Source organism: Myotis yumanensis, unplaced genomic scaffold, assembly GCF_028538775.1.
Source record: "Myotis yumanensis isolate MYYU_CA2020_CCGP unplaced genomic scaffold, mMyoYum1.0.hap1 SCAF_2, whole genome shotgun sequence".
Classification (NCBI taxonomy): domain Eukaryota; kingdom Metazoa; phylum Chordata; class Mammalia; order Chiroptera; family Vespertilionidae; genus Myotis; species Myotis yumanensis.
In genome coordinates, this window is record NW_027223753.1 from 11807151 (window position 1) to 11833007 (window position 25857).

At 50.4% G+C, this 25857-nt stretch overlaps 2 protein-coding genes across 3 annotated transcripts; both read right to left on the reverse strand.

The window, feature by feature from the left end:
• Positions 1 to 640: 640 nt before the first annotated feature.
• LOC139002945 (phospholipase A2, membrane associated-like) lies at positions 641 to 5118 on the reverse strand. Its single transcript, XM_070404238.1, has 5 exons — positions 5065 to 5118; positions 4217 to 4268; positions 3873 to 4017; positions 3508 to 3614; positions 641 to 1098 (listed from the first exon to the last, which is right to left on the reverse strand). Exons 2-5 carry the CDS (start codon positions 4254 to 4256, stop codon positions 938 to 940), a joined length of 453 nt encoding a protein of 150 aa, XP_070260339.1. The 5' UTR covers positions 4257 to 4268; positions 5065 to 5118; the 3' UTR covers positions 641 to 937.
• A 15997-nt stretch (positions 5119 to 21115) lies between these two features.
• Positions 21116 to 25575, reverse strand: LOC139001645 (phospholipase A2, membrane associated-like). Of its 2 annotated transcripts, none has more exons than XM_070403155.1 (5): positions 25521 to 25575; positions 24654 to 24705; positions 24313 to 24457; positions 23947 to 24053; positions 21116 to 21573 (listed from the first exon to the last, which is right to left on the reverse strand). In XM_070403155.1, the coding sequence occupies exons 2-5, from the start codon at positions 24691 to 24693 to the stop codon at positions 21413 to 21415; spliced, it is 453 nt and encodes a 150-aa protein (XP_070259256.1). In that variant the 5' UTR covers positions 24694 to 24705; positions 25521 to 25575; the 3' UTR covers positions 21116 to 21412. The 2 variants fall into 2 exon arrangements, with proteins under 2 accessions (XP_070259256.1, XP_070259257.1); XM_070403156.1 differs by having other exon boundaries at positions 24654 to 24802; positions 25521 to 25561.
• Positions 25576 to 25857: the final 282 nt, after the last annotated feature.

Sequence of the window (25857 nt, forward strand, 5' to 3'; positions counted from 1 at the left end):
GAGGTGAGAATCGTAGCTCCCCAAACATCAAGTCCGAGGCTCTGTTTTCCCCCAACAGGCCGGCAGGACCTGCTCTCGCCCAAGGGAAGGAGCAGCCACAGCTGGGCCTCACTGGTATTGGTACCTCTCCCACTTCTCCAATAAGCCCAAAGCTATCGCCAATGACATGAGGGGAGAGAGGCTCAGCGAGGTGGTGCTGGCGGATGTGACTCAGCCAGTCTGACTCGAGTCTGTATTTATAACCCCTTACACTACATCGCCTTAGACCAGTTTTTTCTCACATCAAGGCAGGCAGACACACACACTCACACATACATACACACACTCACATGCACACATACGCACACACACACCCATACACACATTCCCACACACATTCCCAATCACATACACACATTCACATATACTCTCACTCATACACACAGCTCACACACACTCTCACACACACCCCCATACACACCCTCACACACACACATACTCACATGCACTCACACTCATACACACACTCTAACACTCATACATACACACACACCCACATATGCACACACACTCATACACACACACACACCCATACACAGTCTCATATACACTCACTTACACACACACACACACACACACACACACACAGACACATACACAGTTTGCCAATGAACTAATTGCTTTATTTAGAGGAGACCCTGGGAATGTAGCCGCCACGGCTAAGCAGGAAGCGGGACTTGGAGAGCAGTGGGGACGGGACATCTGCCTCCCAAGGAAGAGGGGAAAGGCGCCGGGCCACATGCCCAGGGGCTTCTCATTCTGGAAGGAAGGCTTCTCTCTGGGGGTCGAGGGGCTCCTGGCTTGTCTCTGGGATGGGAGAGGGGTGTTTCCTTCTTTCCCGGGAACTAGCCAGGGTGGGGAGGGGTGGGGGCCAGAGAGGGAAGCTCAGCCTGGGGGGCTAGACTTCCAGGGGCGGGAGGCACTTGTGGTCTATCCCGTCGCATCCCTTGTTGTAGTGGAATTGGTACCGTTCCTGGTAGGTGTGCAGGTATCTCCCCAAACAGGAGGCAGCTCTTTTATCACATTCACACCGCTGCCTGCGACAGTGATCCTGCTCCCCTGGAATCACAAGAAAATAAACCTGGCTGAGGGTTTGGGAATGTTCGATGGCCCCTGTCCTCCAGATGCGTCTAGTCCGGGCAAGCACCTAGGCTCCGGGTCCTTCCGATGGGAAGACAGAGCTCCTGTCCTCGGGGAGCGAGCGCCCAGTCTGACGGGGACGCCCGCCCCCAAGCACTGGGAGACACTTCCTGACAGCCCTTGCTTCTTTCTTCTTCCCAACAGGTGTGTCCAGGTGCAAAGCTCCAGCCCCTAGTGCCTGGGAATGGGTTGTGATTGGTGTAAACCAGTCATGCTCCTCCCTTTTTCCTTGCAATGATTGGTCTCTGGGAGCACGTGACCTTGTTCTGGCCAGTGAGCCACAGGGGAAGTCTCCTGGGGGCTGTGGGAAGGATTCATTTCCTCCCCCAAAATAGAGATGTCCTAGGGGGAAAGCCTCTTCTATGAGGTAAGGCCATGAGTTTGGAGTGGCACCAGGCGTCTTGGCATCCCATGGCCAAGGTCGGGGAGCAGAAGGTGGGGAAAAGGCTGTGTCTCTGACCACACGGTTGAGAAGCTGTCCCCCTTACCGCCCACTCCCCGCACTGCCCTCTGCCAGTCACACTTCCCCATTACCCAAGCCTCTTGTGGTTGGGCATCTGATTCCTTAGGACCCAAAGCCTGCTAAGATACAGGGCCCTGTGGAGAGGTCATGACAGGGAGACACCATTTCTGATCTTAAAGAGCTCAGGATGTTGGGGAAGAGGCGATACTTTCTCAAAATCCCAGCAGCGGGTCTGCTGTCTGGGGCCACTGGGCAAACCCTTCCATTGACCATCCAGCTCTCACCCCCCCTTCAGAGCCAATCGTGCCCCAGGATATCTTGGCTTCATGTCCCACTCACTCTCCCCACGCCGCCCTCCCCCCGCCCTAATCTGGATTTGCCCTCAGATCCATGGCAATAGCCCCAGTGAGGTCCTCAGGGGTCTTCCTGCCTCTAAATCCGCGGAGCCTGTCAGCCCTTATCCTGGAGACTTCATGTTAAATTGGCTGCTGTCCACTCCTTGACCTTCTCTCAGCTCTCCTCTCCCTCTCTGACAGGCCCTCCTCTCCTGTCTAGGCCTTTAGACATCAAATGGGCCAGTGTATCCCACTCTCAGCTCTCTGCTGTGACTCCTGAACCTGTGTCCCGTCCAGACCCCTCCCTGGAGCTGCCTGTCCCTACATCCAGCCGCCTGCTTCGCGTCTCCTTGGGTGTTCTGGAAGCTTCTTAAACATGTCTACATACAACTCCTCCCTTCGCCCACCTGGACCACCTCTGTTCCATCCACAGGATCGGATACCCACCCAACAGCTCCCTATCCTTCTACCCAGGCAACCACCAAGCTCCGCTGATTCTACCTGAAATGACACTCTCAGCCCTCCCATCAAGACTACCATTGTCATATGTCCAATGGCAATGGTCTTCTCACTGCTGCCCCCGCCTCCCAGTCCCATGGTCTCCACCCACCCTGGGGGAATCCTCCCAAATGCAAATCTGTTCATGCCACTCCTTTGCTCAAGAGCTCCCCACTGCTCTAGGTCAAAATCTAAATACAGAATGGCCTTGGGCTTGGCCTGGCCCCTCCCATTCCTTCAGCCTCATCTCTCACCACTCCCTCTCCTTCAGGCTCTCAGAACTGTCCCAGTTCCCTTGGGCCCTTTGACCCTGCTGAGCCCTCATGTAGGAAGGCCTCTTCTATGGGGTAAGGCCATGATGTTGGAGTGGCACCAGGCATCTTGGCATCCCATGGCCAAGGTCGGGGAGCAGAAGGTGGGGAAAAGGCTGGCTCCTGACATCCAAGCTGAGTCTTTAAGGCGGTGCAGGCACCCTCCTCCCCCCTGGTGCATGCACAGCCTTAAAGACTCAGCTTGGCTGTCAGGAGCCTGCCTGGACCACAGCCTGTGCTCAGGGCCCTGCCCTCTGGCTTCCTGCCTATTGGAGTCTCCCATCTAGTGTTCTCGTTGTCTTTACTTCCCACTCACCTATGAGCTCCCTGAGGCAGGGACACTGTCCCTTTGTATTTCTTCCTCTTTTTTTTGTTTTTTTTTTTTGTTATTGTTGTTAATCATCACCTGAGGATATTTTCCCATTGATTTTTAGGGAGAGTGGAAGGGAGGGGGAGAGACACACACAGAGAGAAACATTGATGTGAAAGAGAAGCATCGATTGGTTGCCTCCTGCATGCACCCAACTGGGGGTTGGGGGTCAAGCTTGCAACAGAGGTACGTGCTGCTGAAATTGAACCCAGGGCCGATGCTCTATCCAGTGAGCAAACGGGCCAGGGCGCCTCTTTGTATTTCTATCTCTGTTGCTTAGCACAGTGCCCAGCACAGCGGACACTCAGTAAGAGAAACCAAGGAGAGGGTGAAATTGTAGGACGTCCTTACCACAGACGATTTGGCCGTTTTCATAAGTATAGGTGTAGGGCAGTAACTTGGTGCCACATTTCCCCTTCTTCAGACGTTCGTAGCAACAGTCATGTTCGGCGCAGCACCTGCGGCGAGGAGATGTGATTGGGGCTGCTTCCCCACAGCTCCTGGGAGCCTGGTCCCCCGTGGTCTTACCCCTTGACCCTGGGCAGAGACCCAATGACCTTGCAATGGTCTGGAGTGGAGTCTCCAACATGCTGGCTGCTTTTCCAGCTGGGACCCACAGGGGTTCTGTGACGATGGGCACCAGCCCTGCCTGGCAGCTCCCAGCCCTGTGGGGGCCATGAGTGGGCAGAGGGAGGGGAGGGCTGTGGTGACCTCACCAATCTGTTGCATCCTTGGGGGATCCTCGTCCAACTGACGAACAGTAGCAACCATAGAAGACATAACCCCAGAAAGCATCCTTTTTTGTCTCGAACTCAATCATTTTCAGGTAACCCAGCACATTCCCATGGGTCTGCAGCAGGCCTGGAAGAACATAGCCTGGGGATGGGGCCTGGGGCTCTGTGCCCTCTTTCTCTGCCCCTCTCTGCTACTCCCCCTCCCACTAGGGCCTCTCTCCAACGCACTGAGGGAAGGCCTATGGAAATAGGAAGGAAAGCTGGGGCTAACGGTGCTTTCATCTTGGGCTGGCTCCTTGTGGCCAGAGGTCTGGGTTCCCTCTTACCAAAGGCCATGGTCAAGGCCAACAACAGGAGGGTCTTCATGTCGACAATCCCCTGCGTGAGAAATGCAGATGGATTGGCCTAGACTCCTCTCCCAGGTGGTCCCAGCTTCTGCCCTGGGCCCCTGCTCAGCAACCCTGGAGAAAGGAACCTTCAGGGGACACACAGACATGCTCCTTGATCCAGGATGACTACCTTTGTCACACACAAACACACAGGAGCGTGCACACACAGGGACTCCTGACCCTTCCCAGCTCTGTTTGACTATTTTCACGCACATGCAGGCCTCAGACCCAAGGAGACCCCCACATGGTACGCTCAGGAGATGTCCACGCTCCCCATCAGACTGAGAGTTCCTGGAGGGTGCAACCAGGTCGTCCCAACCAACTCGGAGACTCCCAAGGTCATAGATTGTGCACCTCTCCCCACCCCCCATTAGACACATCTTACTTGTTCCAACCGATTCAAGGCTTGGGAATTCCATCTATGAAGTCCAATCTCCAATATTTTTTTCCAAAACTAAAGCACAGCACCTCTCTTTGCAAGACTTTCCAACCCCTTACCCATATACACATGCGCAAATGCATATATAGTCACACACATATGCATGCATATACCCACTCCTGAATTCACCCACTAATGCAGACCTCCTTTCATACAATCACTCACATACCCATACAACACACTTGTGCACATCACCCCCAAAGCATGTGCATACATGTGCATGTTCATATATGGAACATACACATGCAAAAATACACATGGACACATATGCCAACACAGCCACTCTTAAAGGCAGCCACTGAGCAGGACCCATACTCCTGACAGGGCATGAATTTTGGGGTGTTACCTCTCAGAGAACGCTGGTGTTAATAGCTCCAAGTGCTGGTCTTGTTAAATCTGAACTCCAGCTCCCCTTAAATAGCTGTCCCCTAGGGAAGGATGGGAGTTGGTGGGTATGCAAATGGGGTGGGAGTGCCTCCAGTGAGTGGACTCAAAGTTTGGCATGCCTGTAGCCCTGGGCAATCCCCTTTTCTTCCCCTCAGTAGCTGGCAGGACAGAGCTGAGGATGGAAAAACATGTGCTGTTAGCGATGCCAAAATTGTAGATTATTTTGTAATCTTTCCCAGGGGCCTCATTCCTGACTTCAGTCCATTCCCGTAACCAGGAGCTGGGTGTGAGCACCAGTCGCCTCCCTGGAACCATGGTCAGGAGAGGACAGGGGCGTAGGCTATGGCTCATCTGCACGCCAGCAGGCCCATTGCTGGGGCGAGGATTGCTCCTATTTTTGGTTGAATGTGGCATTTGGTATAGGAATGGGGGCATTTAAAAAAGGGGGGGCATCTATTGTTATTCATTCATTCCATCAATCATTCATTCACTGGAAGTACATACTCAACCGCTACAAAATAAGGAAGGTGGTCGGGGTGTGAGGACTTGTCCTGCCCCAACCCTCCACCCCACCCAGGGCCCCAGCCGGGAAAGGGGTGCAGTGAAGCAGATGGTCCCTTCCTATTGGGGCAGCACCTCCACCTCTTCGTGCTCGTCTTTCTTTTTCTTCTCCTCCTCCTCCTCATCCTCCCCTTCTGGAAAAAGCCAGAGCCTGCCCTGGAGTTCACCCTAAAGCGCTGCCTCCACCTTATCCCCAGTCCTTACCTTGTCCAGAGACAGAACTGATGACTGCTTCCCAGATCTACTGTTCTTTCTTCTTCAACCGTCAGGGACATGGGTGACTCCAGCTTTAATTCCTAAAGCAAATACCTTCTCCCCAGCCCTCCAAGACATGCTCAGAATTGAGCTTCTAGGGCCTTCAGTAAACCCTCCCTGACACCAGCCCCAAAACAGCCAGTGTGGCAGAGGCCAGAGCTCCTAAACACTCCACCTGTGCCCCCATCCCCAGGTGCCCCTCCCCGTGCGCAGGCCAGGGGACTGGCTCCGGTGAGAGCACCTGAGCATTGGTGCTGAGGGGCCTTTCCCTGTCCCTCCTGGTGGGACCAGAAGCAGGGCAGCAGGTTGGATCCCTGAGTCAGGGCCTGGAGAACACCCGCCCAGGAGAGACCCACAGACCCTCATGGGATTTAGGGAGAAGGACATCTTGGTTTCAGTCACTGCTCACTGAGACTGGTAGTGACTTCAGCATAAGCTCATCTGTGCTAACAGCCTTCGAGGCAGCGTTCACCTCGGAGATGCAATGTAGTTCCAATGCTAGGCCTGTGTGAGGGTGAACTGCGTCCCCGGGCCAAGTCCTGTGTGGAAGTCCTAACTTCCAGTATCTCGGAGTGTAACCTTATTTGAAAACAGGGCCTTTGAAGATGTGATTAGTTAAGATAAAGTTATTAGGCTGAATCCACTGCTACTGGTGACCCTACAAAAAGGGAAAACTTGGGCATAGACTCACGCAGCGAGGACACCATGTGAAGATGTCGGCTGAGGTCAGCAATGCGTCTATAAGCCAAGAAACGCTGAAGGTGGCGGGAAATCCCAGTGGCTAGGGGAGAAAATGGAACAGATTCTCTCTCAGGGCCCTGCCTCCTGAGGAACTGGCCACACCAGGACCTTGATCTCAGACTTCTGGCCTCAAGAACGATGAAACAATACATCTTGCTATTTAAGCCACTAGTGCCTAGCAGACCCATCACCCTCCAGGGATCTCTGTCCGCCTGGGATTTTCGCTCTCAGAGCTGTTTGTTTTAGCCTTGACAGTCAAGGTTCAGAGGGGAGGGGCTAGAGTAGACCTTGGTCTTTTGTTAAGCACCGCAGTGTTGGGAACATGGTCATGTGTACAATAGGCAAACTGCCTCCCCGACAGCCCTGATCCTGGAGGGCCCTGGCACTGCGTCCAGGCCGCAGCACTCACGGACTCTGCTGGCCACCCACGTGGCCGCTCTTGTCCCATCTTCTCAGGGTTTCCCCCACAAGAACTCGAAGTCCATGATTTGGTTTCTTGACAGCCTCCTTCACCCAAGGACTAATTTCAGCACTTGGAGTATATCAGTGGACAAACAAAAACCTGTATTCAAGGTGCGCCTTTTTAGTGGAGACGAACAAAGAATAAACAAAAGACACAAAAATAAATTATATAGCCTGTTCGGTGGGGATCATGCAATGAACAGAGCAATAGAGATGGAGAAGGGGTGGCAAGAGGGAGTGGGTGAAGGTGGGTTGCAATTTTACGTAGGGTGGACCTTCTCAGATGGAAAGTGCTTTGAGCATCATCAGTGCTCAGAAAAGTTTTTTAAAAAAAATATATTTTATTGATTTTTCACAGAGAGGAAGGGCGAAGGACAGAGAGTCAGAAACATTGATGAGAGAGGAACATCGATCAGCTGCCTCCTGCACACCTCCTACTGGGGATATGCCCACAACCAAGGCACATGCCCTTGGCCAGAATCTAACCTGGGGCCTTTCAGTCTGCAGGCCGACGCTCTATCCACTGAGCCAAACCGGTTAGGGCGGAAAGTTTTTTTTTTTTTAAATAAATTATTTATACTTAAAAGACTCATCCTTTTGGCAATGGTTCTTTCTCATCTCAGGATTATGTTGTAATGTACCCCGTGAATCACACAAGGACGCCTCAGGAACTCGAATTAAAGAGTCACATTTATTACAAATCCGAGACTATGAGGGGGCATTTCGCTCTCCCAGATCCCATAGTGTCTGGCCCAGCCCCAACGCCAGATTTATATAGGCAAAGATCACGAAGGTATGATTACATCCCAAGGTTTGGAATGAGGAATCCGATTTGCAAAAAAGCAGTTTATAGAAGCAAAAGCAGCATGTTATCTAAATTACTGAATTGACAGAAACACATTATCTAGAGCCCTTGGGTCTGGAATGAGGAACCTGGTTTGCAAAAAAGCAGTTTACAGAAGCTGTTCCAATTAGCTATGGAACGTATGCACAGCTGACCCAGAGCATCTCATTTGGATATACCAATACAGACATCAAAGGGTACTTACTATTAATTAATATGGCCGAGCTTAACCAAAAACTAAGAAGAGAGAGACACAGGAGATAAACAATGCAAGAAATCACACAGGTTTATTTACCAGAGAGCTGATGGGTTTCAGTCCTTGGCAGGCCACCCGGAGACACTCGCTGACAGAGGAGACACACGGAGGTCGTCAAAATACGCTGCGGCAAGGAGCTCAGTCGGTCTCTTGACTCGAAGAGAGGCCTCTAGCAGTTTGGGCTCAGGCAGAGCAAGAATGGCAGTTTGGCAGTTTCCAGGGGGGAGGAGAGTGTCCTGTCTGTGGAGGGCAGACAAGCGTCTGAACCGCAGCAGATTTGCTCTCCTTAAATCCTTGAAGCTGGGCGTCTTCAGTGACTCCTATTGGGTGCCATACACGGTGCCGCCCTGTTATCTAGGTATACACTCAGGCGGGAAAGTTGTGTACATGTTCAAAGCTTATCCCACACACATCTTATTTTTGGAGTTGTTTACAAGTTTTGGTCTAAGAATAAAATGGGGTCTACTTATGCTAACTTATGCTAATACAAAATGGAGTCTACTTTATGCTAACTTAACTTATTACTATAACAGGCTTCTTCAGTGTCTCATATCAGTGTGCTCCGGTGGCCTTCTGGGCTTATCAGGATACTCACGCAGGGGGTTGCAAGGTACTTATCAGGAGTTAACGTGCAAGGAGTTGTTTACAAGTTATTTGTCAGGAGTTAGCTTGCAGGGCGTTACATGTTACTTATCAGGGTCACACACACACACACACACACACACACACACGAGTTAAGTTTCTCTTCTAAGTAAAGTTTAAAATTCACTCTAATAAAGAAATGAAATTTGATTATTCTACTTATACTCACTAAACTTATTACTGTAACAGAAGCAGAAGCAGCATGTTATCTAAATTACAGTTTTTGGGGCTCCGGAACACTGAGTCAACAGGGACACATTAACTGGAGCCCTCTAACCTTGGGATAATTGTGCTGTCCTTCCCAGGTAAAGGAAAATGTGCTTTCTAAGACCAGTATGACCACAACCAATGGGATATTCACATTACAATCAATAGGGTATTTAATTGAATGGGTTGATTTATATAATTCAGAAAATCAAAATAACTTTTCTATTATTATAGCAAGCAAACAAGTACAGAAATCAAACAGCAGGGTTAGAGTTAAACTACAGTTTCTACCTGAGATGATTGCTACCATATTTCAATTATGTCTGAATTTTTTTCTACTACTATTTCCTGTTTTGTATATGAGGAAAAAACACTCATTTCTCTCTCTTAAAAAAGCCACCTTATTTTGGAACACACTTACACTTACAGGAAAGTTGCAGTGGGACATGCCTGTATTCTCTGGGAATTCCAGCTTCCCTGAATGTTAACACCCCCCATGTAGCCATGGTACAATGATAGGAACCAGCAAATGGACACTATTAACTCATCTACAGACCTTATTGGAATGTCAGCAGTTTTCCTACGAATGTCTTTTTTCCAAGATCCAATTCAGGATGCCACATCGCATGCAGTTTTCACATCTCCAATCTGTGATCGTTCCTTAGTCTTTCTTTGCTTTTCGTGACCTTCAAACTTTTTGAAGAGCACTGCTCCAGTGTTTATAGAATGTTCCTCAGTTGGGTTTATCTGGTGTTTTCTCATGACCAGATTGAGGGTATGCATTTTGGGCAAGACTATCACAGAAGTGACAGTGTGCTCTCTCAGGGAAATGGATCACTGGTTCATGATATTGATAGGTCTCATTACTACTGATGTTCACCTTGATCGTTTGGTAAGGTGGTGTCTGCCAGGTATCCCCACTGAAAATTACTATTTGTCCTTTTGTAATTAGTATGTATCTTGGGGGGAGTTACTTTGAAACCATACAAATGTGAGAAGCCACCTATTGTCTTCACTAGCAGAGAGGTGTGGACAAGGAACCCGGAATGCTGGTGATCCTTGAAGCCCCGGCAAAGGTCAGGGCTGTGCATCCAATGTTAGTCCAGACAATGGTAGCTGAAGCAACTTCCCCATTTATTATTCTGTAAATCCTTGCTGTTGGGCTGGTCTGCCTGTTACTGGAAATTGCCTGCCTAAGGGCGATGGGTGGATCCCAAACTGAATAAAAAGATGGCCAGGCCTGGCACCAGTGGAAGTCCTTCCCTTTGAGTTGGACTTGCCCGCCTGGCCCCCCAATATTTCCATATTATTAATTCTTGTCTTGTCTCTTTCATTTGTGTGCGGCCCCTATTCCAGATCCTGAACCCTGAACCACGCAGGTCGTGGGGGGAAAACAAATGCATAAACATTACACATACAAATGTTCCATTTCTTCTCATACTTGTGCTCACTGATTTTAGCATCAACCCATGTTCTTGCCTGCAACCATTATTACTATTGTTTTTTATTTCTCACCTTCAATGTTAAGAATTTAAATCCTACTGTAGGTAAGAGCTTTTCTTTGTATTTATTTATTCAAATAATTATTTATATTAGTAGGCGCTCATTATTTTCATCTATGGAGTGTGAGTCAATACCATCCTTATTGTTTTCCTTGCTCAGATTTCCCATCTTGGCCATGGAGAGCACCTTTATGTTGACAGCTATGTCCTTTTGGCATGCCCTCATCATCATTTTTTTCTTAGCATTTCCTTACTTTCTGGCATTACAAAATGTTCCAAGCTATCTGGTATTTTAACTTTCCAATCATACATTTCTCCTAGGATCCCTGGTTCTTTTCTTTTCTCTCCTCCCTCCCTCCCTCCCTCCCTTCCTTCCTTCCTTCCTTCCTTCCTTCCTTCCTTCCTTCCTTCATTCCTTCCTTCCTTCCTTTTTGAGAATGGTATTTAGAAACAAAGATCTGGGAGATAGGATGCTTATTGTTACTGGGATATCACTGCTTGTTTATAAGGTGCTGCAGGAAAGAAACATCTGCACAGCATATGTTTCAAGGGACCTGGCGTATATAGCATACTGTTCTTAATATGTTTGCTCCCCTTGGGCATAACTGGCATCCAAAATATACATCCAGTATATAGCATACTGTTCTTAATATGTTTGCTCCCCTGAGTTTTAACCAAGGTCACCTCTCCGAGAAAGGTTGTTTCCCCAGGTAGGGATTTTTCCCTGAAGTTAAGGAGGGGATAAAACCCCTTAACTAAGTGCCAGGTGGGTAGTTAATCACTTTAACGACAAACAATCACGCTCAAGCTACATAATCTTTACTCCCTGGAATGGAGATAAGAAACGCCCTAACCTTTGGAATAGAAATTGACAGGATTAAAATCAACTGGTATAAATACAGATGTAACAAGACAATAAATATCAGAACTTGGCTGGAGATCCTGGCTAGGCTGCTGATCAACTGAACACTGTCTCCGTGTCATTCCTTCTTCACCGATTCCGTCCATACCTTTGGGAACCCCTGGACCTGCTGGGGTTGGACCCCAACAACAAGGTGCTGCATGCCTTTGGATACTGGTCCTTATACGTACAATCTGTCCACCACACAAGTGGCTCTCCAACATCCAGGGGTTCTGCAAGCAGACAGTGGGGTCTCTCCCTGCAGATGGAGAGCCCCTCTAGAAGGTGGAATGGTCTTTCCATCCGACCAGAAACTCCCTGCATCTCCTACTTCTCTATCACCCCAGGCCATGCTCCAGGAAGGTGTAAGAAATTTGCCCCTTCAGTGCAAACCGCCTGGAGAGTGCCAGGACGCAGAAGGTGAGCACAGAAGCCCTCTGCAGAGGAAAAGCTCTGTGAGGATCAAGTCCAGCCCCCCTGCCTCTCCTGAGCTGAAAACGCCCAGGGGACTGGTTCTGAGCTGACCCAGTGAGGTGATTAGCTGCTGCCCATCTCTGTCCTCAGCACACAGCACAGGGCCTGTAGAAGGGAGGGGCTCCATCCATGTGTGATGAGTGAAGGAATAGTAACTATGTGGGGACAGGGGCCCAGACACCTGGCAGGAGGGCCACAAGATGAATTCTAGGCCCCACCTATGGGCGGCTCTGAGCTGACTGATAGGTGAGCGGCGTGTATGGAATGTGTTTGACTCATAACCGGACAGAATTGTGGTCTAATCTCAGGACCTGCAGCTGAGAAGGTCCTGAGAAAAGCCCGTTCATGGCTTCTTGACACGCTTGTGTTTAGTTGAAATCAACAGTTTGATTTGCTCACACAAATAGGTGCTCTGGTCTGTGCTGGCTCCTGTTCAGTTATGCCCAGATTTCATTTGCAAGTCCCTGATGATGTATGGTGTGGAGCATCTTCTCAACTTTTTTTTTTTTTTACCATCTGTATACCTTCTTTGGCAAGGTGTCTGCTCAGATCTTTTGCCTGATTCCTTACTGTTGAGTTTGAGGGGAGTTCTTTGTATATTTTGGATGCAAGTCCTTTGCCAAAGATGTGCTTTTGCAAACACTTCCTGGTAGTCTGTGGCTTGTGTCTTTCACACAGCAGAAGTTTTTAACTTTAATAAAGTCCAACTTAACAATCTCCCCCTCCCCCCTCCCCCCTCCCTCCACCCCCGCCTTTCCACAGCCAGCAGTGTCATGGTGGTAGCCTCAAACCAGCCACAGGGGGAGTACTCACACAGTGGGAAACTGACAAACTACAAATCAAGGTTTGTTGATTATTTTCTCTTAAAAGTTAGTTTTAAAACATTTGCCAGCACACCACTGCCTCTTACTAACCTTCTATTGAATCATGGGTTGCTCCGACTATGACTTTACTAATGATTTCATTTTTGTGCAGCAGAGAAGTTTTCTGTTTTGTATATATATTTAAAATATTGGCATTTTATTTTACTTTTGATTTAATCTCTCTATTATTCACATTTTCCCACTAACATACAAGATAGGGCTATGGTAATTTTTTATCTGGCTAGAAATTCCTGAGTAAGATAAATTGTTCTTTTCTCAATTGTGTTATTTATTTATTTTTATTTTTTAAAAATTCTTTATTAGTTTGTTGTGCCCATATTTCAAGATCCCCCAAAGGACACCACCAGGGAGGGCCGAGTCCGATGCAAAAGCATAGAGCCTTTATTCAAGCTAGCTTGGTCCCTCTCTGCCTCCATTACTGGATGCGCGAGAGAGCATGGAGTCTCGAAAGAACAAAGATTTTATAGGGCTTGGTGTTGGGCGGGGGGTGGGGGGGGGGTGGGGGCGGGGGTGGAGGTGAGGGCTCACTCGGATCACTGATTTGGCCGGTTCCAGTTGGTTGAGTGAGGTCGGGGGGCTAGTGACGCCGGGGTAGGGTGCAGTTAGGGTGTGGTTACACAAAGACGGGGGGGGGGGGGGGGGGGGCGGTGGCTAGCATACTTTTGGCCTTGGGCTAGTTTTCCTGTGTTCCTATTGGCTGAGATAAGGGCAGGCTGAGTAACTGATACAATCTATAGCTTCTGCTGGAAGAGTAGTTAGGAACACAGCTATCAGTCCTGATCTGTCCTTTCAAGTTAAGATATTACAAATGTGTCCTCATCCCCCCCATTCACCCCCACCTCCCCCCCGCCCCCCCCACACACTCATGCTCCCATCTCCCTGTTGTCCATGTCCATTGGTTTGGCCCGTATGCATTGTTATTTATTTATTTATTTATTTATTTATTTATTTTTTTAAAATATATTTTATTGATTTTTTACAGAGAGGAAGGGAGAGAGATAGAGAGTTAGAAACATCGATGAGAGAGAAACATCGATTAGCTGCCTCCTGCACATCTCCCACTGGGGATGTGCCCGCAACCCAGGTACATGCCCTTGACCGGAATCGAACCTGGGACCCTTCAGTCCGCAGGCTGACGCTCTATCCACTGAGCCAAACCGGTTTTGGCTTGTTATTTATTTTTAAATGCGATGTTATTTTATTTTTAAATGACTTTGATATTAATGATTAGACAAAGTTCTGATTATTGATGCAATAATCAAGGATTAAAGATAACAAATGCTGAACTTGCCTTGAACTTGTGGCCCAGTAGAGGTTCATTGAATACTGACCTCCTCTTTCCTTCCTTCCTGAGCTGTCAGCTTTGTAATCCTCTCCAACAGGAAGTACCAGAGCAGACAGTATGTGTGATAGGTTCTGTACATTCCAGAGACAGGCAAGCTTCTTAGAGAAGGAGCAATCAGGAAAAATTTCCTGGAGGAGGACTCAATGTAGACTTTCTGCCAGTGAGCCTCAGGCAATCCTGTTCTATGTGCCAGGTCGTGGGGGTCATCAGACCATTTGATAAAACTGGGGGTATTTCAGTGGCTTGGGTCCCAGGGCCAGAGATTGTCCAGGTGTCCATGGCTGCCCTCAGTGGGCTTCAGCCCCAGGATGAGCCTGCATAAGACAGACACGGTAATGGCAGAGAACAATCATGTTTAGGGGACGCTTAATTCTCTCCACAGATATTTGTTGAGGACCTAGCAGGGGTCAGCTGTTGTTCTAGGTTCTGGGGTCAGAAATGAGTCAGAGAAGAATCCTGCCCTCAACAATCTTCCACTCTGGTTGGGGTGTTTTAATTGATAATGTGTGAATGACTGGATCCATTGCCAGAGAGAGGAGAGCTTTGAGGTGCTGGATGGTGGCTGAGACAGTGAATTTAGTTCTGGGTTCCTGTGGGCCACTGAGCTAGAATTCAGGCAGGTATGTGAATTTTAACTATATTTATTTAAATATATCCTATATAATAAAAGCCTGATATGCAAATTGACCGAATGACCGGTTGCTATGACACGCACTGACCACCAGGGGGAAGGCGCTCAATGCAGGAGCTGTCCCCTGGTGGTCAGTGCACTCCCACAGGGGGAGCGCCACTCAGCCAGAAGCGGGGTTCATGGAGCCGGGCTCAGAGCTGGCAAGCGCAGCGGTGGTGGTGGGAGCCTCTCACACCTCCACGGCAGTCTTTCCTGCCTCTTCGACAGTTGGACATCCCCCAAGGGCTCCTGGGCTGCAAGAGGGTGCAGGCTGGGCTGAGGAACACCCCCTTCCAAGTGCACAAATTTTCTGCATCGGGCCTCTAGTAATTATATAACATTAATTACAGTAAATTATTAAAATTCAAATATCTGCCTGATATTCAAATATCCACCTGATATTTAAATTTGATAATAATTCAAATTCTATTGGAAGTGCCAGCTGGGGCAGTGGGGTGAGTATGGAAGCCAGAGCCGGAGAGGTCATGCGTTCACTCAGCAAACCTAAGTGAGGACCTACTATGTGCCCAGTGTGGAGGGTACAGAAATGAAGCAGACACAGTGCCTACTCTCAGGGAGCTCTCAGTGTGAGTGGAAATTCACAACAGTAACACTACTTATAATTGTGACCTTTCACTGAGCACCGGCTAGATGCCAGGCGCTATGCTGAGCCCCTCAGCCGGCCTCATCTCATTGAATTTTCAAAATTACAAAACGAAGCAGGTTTCATCATTGTCCTGCCTTCCGGAGGATCACGCTGAGACCTGAGGAGGTCGGGTGGCACTGGCAGTCAGAGGTGACACCCAGGTCTGAATCCACGTCTGTCTGACTTGAAGCTCAGACTCTTTGACCCAGCACTGTGCTCTCTCTCCATTCATACATTCAATCACTTGTTCACCGTTGTTATTGTTGAGTCAGAACTAGTGCCAGATGCTGCTCAGCCAACTAAAGCTCCTGGAATCTGCAGGGAAATAAGACCCAAATCCCTGACCTCATATGCGCTCACCCCAGGAGAGAAGAATGGAGGGGGGGGGGTGCATACTTCCTTGAAAACACCAGCATTTGGGGGCCAACAGAGACGGGAGCTGAGTAGCAGGAACACAGATGACAGGGCAGCCCCTCGGAAGCCAGAGGGAGAGTTTTGAGATGAGAGGAGATGGTCAGCGGGATGGAGTGCCCGAGAGACTGAGGGGGTGAAGTCCAGGCTTGGGCAACCCCAGGCTTTGGGGGATCCCTGAGAGCCGGCTGGGGGACGCAGCTGGAGCTAGGCAGCACAGGGTTCAAAGGGAGCGGGCGATGAGTAAGTGGAGGCTCCTGTGTCCAGAAACTGGGCTTTTTCAGGAAACAGAAACTGGAGAGAGGTCAGCAGAGGTGAGGGGTGTTTCCCTTTCTTGGCTGCTTTTGTCTGGGTTGGGGTGGGAGCTCCTGTGTGCCTGCAGCAGAGGAGGGGACTGGAGGGAAAGAGAAATAAACACACGGAAGGAGGAGTTTCCCCACAGCAGCTACTGCTCAGGGACACGTTGTGTATTTATTTACGTGACTGATGCCTGTACGCTCTCTCCATGTCCCCCAACCAGAAAGGCAGCCCTGTTCACAGTGGGTCCCTGGCAGTGCCTGGCACCCAGCAGACTCCCAGCGGGTACTTTTTGTGTTAAATTGAATTCACAGGGTTCCTGGGGGGTGGGGGGGGATAGGTCCCAGGAAGAGACGGGTCCATGCGGGCCCAGAGGAGGGGCTTTGGGGCCAGGAGGGCGGGCACACCCGCGTCTTCTCAGTGTGTGTATGTGGGGGTCAGGATGGGGAGCAGGATCAACAGAAGTGGAGGATGGAGAGTAATGACAGCTACCCATGTCCTTGTGAGAACACTCTAGGAGGCTGTGTATTTGTTAGCATTTTGGCCACTTCTCTGTTACAAATGCATTAAGTCATTTAATCCCAATCACTCTCGGAGGCGAGAGAATGACCATCAGCCCTGAGGTGAAATAGCTGAGTGGGGAAGCCAGGATTTGAACCCAGGACTCAGAGCTGCGAGGTGAACCCAGGAGAGCCTGTGGTGTGAACCCCTGAGCCGCACCCCTCCCCACTTGGCCTTACCTCTCCCTGAGCCCCTCAGGCGGTCAGGAACAAACAGACAAGTGCGGAGACTTTCCCACCGCTGCTGAGTGGGGGACTCCAGCTGGCATTTCTCTCACTGCAAGGCGGTGCTTTCTCCTTCTCAGAGGGAAGAAATGTGGCAATTTGGTAGAGAGTCAGGTCCAAAAAAGAGGTGCCAGCCGTGCTTGGCAACATTTTACTGCGACTCCAGAGCGGGGCTTTCACAGGTTCCCGAACAGGACAGAGAGTTGGGGTTGGCAGATGGGGAGCAACAGGCAGAGAACGGGGCAGTCAGAGGGGGTGCCACCCGCTGTCCTGGGCACAGCTGGGTCTCAATGGTGCTGGTACCTCTCTCACTTCTCCAATAAGCCCAAAGCTATCGCCAATGACACGAGGGGAGCGAGGCTCAGCAAGGTGGTGCTGGCGGATGTGACTCAGCCAGTCTGACTGGAGTCTGTATTTATAACCCCCTACACTACATCGCCTTGTATCAGTTTGTTCTCACACCAAGGCAGGCAGACACACACACACACACACACACACACACTCACATGCACACATACTGGCACACACATACACCAATACACTCATTCACACACACTCTCATACTCAAACACACAACTCACATATACTCTCACACACAAATACATATGCAAACTCACACCCCCCCATACACACACTATCAAACACACACTCACTCACGTACATACACACACTCACACACATACGCACACACACTCATACACACACCCATACACACTCAAACACACACTTACAATCATACACACACACATACACAAACTCACACACATACACACACACACTCATACACACTCTCACATACACTCACACACACACTCACAATCATACACACACACTCACACATACATACACACACTCACACACATGCACACACATGCACACACACATTAACACACTCACACACACACATGCACCACATTTACACATGTGCGCATGCATTTATTGTTATTCATTCATTCCATCAATCATTCATTCACTGGAAGTACATACTCAACCTCTACAAAATGAGGGAGGTGGTACGGGGTATGAGGACTTGCCCTGCCTCCCGACCCTCCACCTCACTTGGGGCCCCAGCAGGGAAAGGGGTGCAGTGAAGCAGATGGTCCCTTCCTATTGGGCCAGCACCTCCACCTTCTCTTTGTGCTCCTCTTTCTTTTTCTTCTCCTCCTCCTCCTCATCCTCCCCTTTTGGAAAAAGCCAGAGCCTGCCCTGGAGTTCACCCTAAAGCGCTGCCTCCACCTTACCCCAGTCCTTACCTGTCCGGAGACAGAACTGATGACTGCTTCCCAGGTCTATTGTTCTTTCTTTTTCAACTGTCAGGAACATGGGTGACTCCAGCTTTAATTCCTAAAGCAAATACCTGCTCCCGGACCTTCAAGACATGCTCAGAATTGAGCTTCCAGGGCCTTCGGTAAACACTCCCTGACACCAGCCCCAAAACAGCCAGCGTGGCAGAGGCCAGAGCTCCTAAACACTCCCCTTTGCCCCTTCCCCAGGTGCCCCTCCAGGTACGCAGGCCCAGAGGACTGGCTCTGGCGAGAGCACCTGAGCATTGGTGCCGAGGGGCCTTTCCCTGTCCCTCGTGGTGGGACCAGAAGCGGGCAGCAGGTTGGATCCCCGAGTCAGGGCCTGGAGAACACCTGCCTGGGAGGAAGCCACAGACCCTCATGGGACTTAGAGAGAAGGACGTGTTGGTTTCAGTCACTGGTCACTGAGACTGGTAGTCACTGCAGCATAAGCTCGTCTGTGCTAACAGCCTTCGAGGCAGTGTTCACGTCGGAGATGCAATGTAGTTCCACTGCTAGGCCTGTGTGAGGGTGAACTGTGTCCCTGGGCCAAGTCCTGTGTGGAAGTCCTAACTTCCAGTATCTCGGAGTGTAACCTTATTTGAAAACAGGGCCTTTAAGATAAAGTTATTAGGCTGAATCCAGTAGTACTGGTGTCCCTACAAAAAGGGAAAATTTGGGGACAGACACATGCAGCAAGGACACCATGTGAAGATGTAGGCTGAGGTCTTCGATGCTTCTATAAGCCAATAAATGCTGAAGGTGGTGGGAAACCCCAGTGGCTAGGGGAGAAATGGAACAGATTCTCTCTCAGGGCCCTCCCTCCCGAGGAACCGGCCACGCCAGCAACTTGATCTCAGACTTCTGGCCTCAAGAACGATGAAACAATACATCCTGCCATTTAAGCCACTCAGCTGGTGGGACTTGTGCCTAGCAGAACCATCACCCTCCAGGGATCTCTGTCTGCCTGGGATTTTCGCTCTCTGAGCTGCTTGCTTTAGCCTAAGTCAGGGTTCAGAGGGGAGGGGCTAGAGTAGATCTTCGTCTTTTGTTAACCCCCGCAGTGTTTGGAACATGGTCATGTCTACAATAGGCAAACTGCCTCCCTGACAGCCCCGATCCTGGAGGGCCCTGGCACTGCGTCCAGGCCGCAGCACTCACGGACTCTGCTGGCTGCCCACGTGGCTGCTCTTGTCTCATCTTCTCAGGGTTTCCCCCACAAGAATTCGAAGTCCATGATTTGGTTTCTTGACAGCCTCCTTCACCCAAGGACTAAATTAAGCACTTGGAGTACATCAGTGGACAAAAAAACACCTGTATTCAAGGTGCGCCTTTTTAGTGGAGAGGGACAAAGAATAAACAAAAGACATGAAAAATGAATTATACAGCCAGCCTGTTCGGTGGGGATCATGCAATGAACAGAAGCAATAGAGATGGAGAAGGGGTGGCAAGAGGGAGTGGGTGAAGGTGGGTTGCAATTTTACATAGGGTGGACCTTCTCAGATGAAAAGTGCTTTCAGCATCATCAGTGTTCAGAAAAATTTTAAAAAATATATATTTTATTGACATTTCACAATGAGGAGGGGAGAGGGACAGAGAGTCAGAAACATTGATGAGAGAGGAACATCGATCAGCTGCCTCCTGCACACCTCCTACGGGGGATATGCCCACAACCAAGGCACATGCCCTTGGCTGGAATCGAACCTGGGACCTTTCAGTCTGCAGGCCGACGCTCTATCCACTGATCCAAACCGGTTAGGGAGAAAAGTTTGGTTTTTAAAAGAAATAATTTATACTCAAAAGACTCAACCTTTTAAAAAAATATATATTTCTTTATTGATTTCAGAGAGAACGGGAGAAGGAGAGAGAGATAGAAACATCAATGATGAGAGAGAATCATTGATTGGCTGCCTCCTGCACACCCCCGACTGGGGATCAAGCCCACAACCCAGGCATGTGCCCTTGGCTGGAATCGAACATGGGACCCTTCAGTCTGCAGGCTGATGCTTTATCCACTGAGCCAAGCCGGCTAGGACAGAGACTCAGCCTTTTGTCAAAGGTTCTTTTTTGTCTCAGGATTATGGCTGAATTTTTTTCTACTACTATTTCCTATTTTGTATATGAGGAAAAATTACTTATTTCTCTCTCTTATAAAAAAACCCACCTTATTTTGAAACACACTTACACTTACAGAAAAGTTGCAGTGGGACATGCCTGTATTCCCCGGGAATCCCAGCTTCCCTGAATGTTAACACCCCCCATGTAGCCATGGTACAATGATAGGAACCAGCAAGCAGACACTATTAACTCATCTACAGACCTTATTGGAAAAAAAAAAAAGACAGGCTGCAGTTGGCCAATTCCTGGATGAGACTATATTGTCTAACATTTGGTGGCTGTCTGAGGAGGGGAATGTGTTTGCTGATGCTCACTTTCTTTTGAATAGGAAATGCAAGCATGGGGCTGAAAATTACACATCGAGGAACCTTCCTCTCACGCATCTGTGCCCACCCCATTCCCATGCTCGCCCTGCTTTCTCTCCGTAGGCAGCCATTCTAATGAACTACTTGTGTGTCCTTTAAGGTGTATGGCAATAGCAACACATATGTGTTCACACTTCCAACCTTTCCTACAAAAATGCAGCACCCTGCCCCCCGACACTGCCATTCACCCCATTCCTTTCCCTGGCTGCCCTCATGGCGATTTACATACACACACACTCACCCACATACGCACACAGACTCATACACACACACACCCATACACAGTCTCATATACACTCACTTACACACATACACACTCACACACACACACACACACACACACACACACACACGTACACAGTTTGCCAATGAACTAATTGCTTTATTTAGAGGAGACCCTGGGAATGTAGCCGCCACGGCTAAGCAGGAAGCGGGACTTGGAGAGCAGTGGGGACGGGACATCTGCCTCCCAAGGAAGAGGGGAAAGGCGCCAGGCCACATGCCTCGGGGCTTCTCATTCTGGAAGGAAGGCTTCTCTCTGGGGGTCGAGGGGCTCCTGGCTTGTCTCTGGGATGGGAGAGGGGTGTTTCCTTCTTTCCTGGGAACGAGCCAGGGCGGGGAGGGGTGGGGGCCAGAGAGGGAAGCTCAGCGTGGGGGGCTAGACTTCCAGGGGCGGGAGGCACTTGTGGTCTATCCCGTCGCATCGCTTGTTGTAGTGGAATTGGTACCGTTCCTGGTAGGTGTTCAGGTTTCTCGCAAAACAGTAGGCAGCTGCTTTATTACATTCACACAGCTGCCTGCGACAGTAATCCTGATCCTCTGGAATCACAAGAAAATAAACCTGACTGAGGGTTTGGGAATGTTCGATGGCCCCTGTCCTCCAGACACGTCTAGTCCGGGGAAGCACGTAGGCTCCGGGTCCTTCCGATGGGAAGACAGAGCTCCTGTCCTCGGGGAGCGAGCGCCCAGTCTGACGGGGACGCCCGCCCCCAAGCACTGGGAGACGCCTTCTTCTTCCCAACAGGTATGTCCAGGTGCAAACCCCAGCCCCTAGGGCCTGGGAATGGGTTGTGATTGGTGTAAACCAGTCATGCTCCTCCTTTTTCCTTTCAATGATTGGTCTCTGGGAGCACGTGACCTTGTTCCGGCCAATGAGCCACAGGGGAAGTCTCCTGGAGGCTGTGGGAAGGATTCATTTCCTCCCCCAAATAGAGACATCCGAGGGAAAAAGCCTCTTCTATGGGGTAAGGCCATGAGGTTGGAGTGGCACCAGGCATCTTGGCATCCCATAGCCAAGGTCGGGAAGCAGAAGGTGGGGAAAAGGCTGTGTCTCTGACCACACGGTTGAGAAGCTGCCCCCTCACACCCCACACTGCCCTCTGCCAGTCACACTTCCCATTACCCAAGCCTCCTGTGGTTGGACATCTCATTCCTTACGACCCAAAGCCGGATAAGATGCAGGGCCCTTGTGAGAGGTCATGACAGGGAGACACCATTTCTGATCTTAAAGAGCTCAGGGTGTTGGGGGAGAGGCGATACTTTCTCAAAATCCCAGCAGCGGGTCTGCTGTCTGGGGCCACTGGGCAAACCCTTCCATTGACCACCCAGCTCTCTCCTCCCCTTCAGAGCCAATCGTGCCCCAGGATATCTTGGCTTCATGGCCCACTCACTCTCCACCCGCCCGGGCCCCCAATCTGGATTTGCCCTCACACTCCATGGCAACAGCCCCAGTGAGGTCCTCAGGGGTCTTCCTGCCTCTAACTCCGCGGAGCCTGTCAGCCCTTATCCTCGAGACTTCGTGTTAAATTGGCTGCTGTCCACTCCTTGACCTTCTCTCTCAGTCTCCTCTCCCTCTCTGACAGGCCCTCCTCTCTCTCCTGTCTGGGCCTTTAGACATCAAATGGGCGAGCATATCCCACTCTCAGCTCTCTGCTGTGACTCCTGAACCCATTCCCCGTCCAGACCCCTTCCTGGAGCTGCCCGTCCCTACATCCAGCCACCTGCTTCACGTCTCCCTGGGTGTTCTGGGAGCCTCTTAAACATGTCTACATAGAACTCCTCCTCCCTTCACCCAGCTGGACCACCTTCTGTTCCATCCATGGGATAGGATGGATACCCACCCAACAGCTCCCTATCCCTCTACCCAGGCAATCACCAAGCTCCACTGATTCTACCTGAGATGACACTCTCAGCCCTCCCATCAAGACTACCATTGTCATATGTCCAATGGCAATGGTCCTCTCAATGCTGCCCCCGCCTCCCAGTCCCATGGTCTCCACCCACCCTGGGGGAATCCTCCCAAATGCAAATCTGTTCATGCCACTCCTTCGCTCAAGAGCTCCCCACTGCTCTAGGACAAATCTAAATACAGAATGGCCTTGGGTTTGGCCTGGCCCCTCCCATTCCTTCAGCCTCATCTCTCACCACTCCCTCTCCTTCAGGCTCTCAGAACTGTCCCATTTCCCTTGGGCCTTTTGACCCTGCTGAGCCCTCTTGTATGAAGGCCTCTTCTATGGGGTAAGGCCATGAGCTTGGAGTGGCAGCAGGCGTCTTGGCATCCCATGGCCAAGGTCGAGGAGCAGAAGGTGGGGAAAAGGCTGGTTCCTGACATCTAAGCTGAGTCTTTAAGGCGGTGCAGGCACCCTCCTCCCCCCTGGTGCCTGCACAGCCTTAAAGACTCAGCTTGGATGGACCACAGCCTGTGCTCAGGGCCCTGCCCTTTGGCTTCCTGCCTATTGGAGTCTCCCATCTAGTGTTCTCGTTGTCTTTACTTCCCACTCACCTATGAGCTCCCTGAGTCAGGGACACTCTCCCTTTGTATTTCTTCCACTATTTTTTGTTGTTGTTGTTAATCATCACCTGAGGATATTTTCCCATGATTTTTAGGGAGAGTGGAAGGGAGGGGGAGAGACTCACACAGAGAGAAACATTGATGTGATAGAGACACATCTGTGAAAGAGACACATCGATTGGTTGCCTCCTGCACGCACCCAACTGGGGGTTGGGGGTCGAGCTTGGAACAGAGGTACGTGCTGCTGGAATTGAACCCAGAGCCGATGCTCTATCCACTGAGCAAACGGGCCAGGGCGTCCCTTTGTATTTCTATCTCTGGTGCTCAGCACAGTGCCCAGCACAGCGGACACTCAGTAAGAGAAACCAAGGAGACAGGGTGAAATTGTAGGACATCCTTACCACAGATGATTTGGCCCTTTTCATAACTATAGTTGTAGATCAGAAATTTGGAGCAAGATTTCCCCTTCTCCAGACGTTCGTAGCAACAGTCATGTTCGGCGCAGCACCTGCGGCGAGGAGATGTGATTGGGGCTCCTTCCCCACAGCTCCTGGGAGCCTGGTCCCCCGTGGTCTTGCCCCTTGGCCCTGGACAGAGACCCAATGACCTTGCAATGGTCTAGAGCAGAGTTTCCAACATGCTGGCTGCTTCTCCAGCTGGGACCTCCTGGGGTTCTGTGACAATGGGCACCAGCCCTGCCCTGGCAGCTCCCAGCCCTGCGGGGGCCACGAGTGGGCAGAGGGAGGGGAGGGCTGGGGTGGCCTCACCGATCCGTTGCATCCTTGGGGGTTCCTCGTCCACCTGACCAACAGTAGCAACCATAGAAGACGTAACCAGAGAAAGCATCCTTTCCTGTCACCAACTGAATCATTTTCTGGAAACCCAGCAAAGTCCCGTGGATCTGCTGCAGTCCTGGAAGGAATAGCCTGGGTTGGGGCCTGGGACCCTGTGCCCTCCTTCTCTGCCCCCTCTGCTACTCCCCCTCCCACTAGGGCCTCTCTCCCACCCACTGAAGGAGGGCCTGTGGAAATGGGAAGGAAAGCTGGGGCTAAGGGTGCTTTCATCTTGTGCTGCCCCCTTGTGGCCAGAGGTCAGGGTTCGCTCTTACCAAAGGCCATGGTCAAGGCCAACAATAGAAGGGTCTTCATGTGGACAGTCCCCTGCGCAAGAAATGCAGATGGATTGGCCTAGACTCCTCTCCCAGGTGGTCCCAGCTTCTGCCCTGGCCCCCTGCTCAGCAACCCTGGAGAAAGGAACCTTCAAAGGAACACACAGACATGCTCCTTGATCCAGGATGACTACCTTCGTCACACACGAACACACAGGAGCGTGCACACACAAAACCTCCTGACCCTTCCCAGCTCTGTTTGACTATTTTCACACACATGCAGGCCACAGACCTAAGGAGACCCCCACAAGGTACGCTCAGGAGATGTCCACGCTCCCCATCTGACTGAGAGTTCCTGGAGGGTGCAACCAGGTCGTCCCAACCAACTCGGAGACTCCCAAGGTCATAGGTTGTGAACCCGCCCCCCCCCCCCCCCCCCCCCCCGCCCTCATTAGACACATCTTACTTGTTGCAACCGGATTCAGGCTTGGGAATTCCATCTATGAAGTCCAATCTCCAATATTTTTTTCCAAAACTAAAGCACAGCACCCTCTCTTTGCAAGACTTTCCAACCCCTTACCCATATACACATGCGCAAATGCATATATAGTCACACAAATATGCATGCATATACCCACTCCTGAACTCACCCACTAATGCAGACCTCCTTTCATACAATCACTCACATACCCATACAACACACTTGTGCACATCCCCCCCAAATCATGCGCATGCATGTATATGTCCATGTATGCAACAGACACATGCATAAATACACATGGACACATATGCCAACACAGCCACTCTTAAATGCAGCCACTGAGCAGGACCCATACTCCTGACAGGGCATGAATTTTGGGGTGTTACCTCTCAGAGAATGCTGGTGTTAATAGCTCCAAGTGCTGGTCTTGTTAAATCTGAACTCCAGCTCCCCTTAAATAGCTGTCCCCTAGGGAAGGATGGGAGTTGGTGGGTATGCAAATGGGGTGGGAGTGCTTCCAGTGAGTGGACTCAAAGTTTGGCAGGCTTATAGCCCTGGGCTATCCCCTTTTCTTCCCGTCATTGGCTGGCAGAACAGAGCTGAGGATGGAAAAACATTATGTGCTGTTCGTGGATACCAAAATTGTAGATTACTTTGTAATCTTTCCCAGGGGCCTCATTCCTGACTTCAGTCCATTCTCGTAACCAGGCGCTGGGTGTGAGC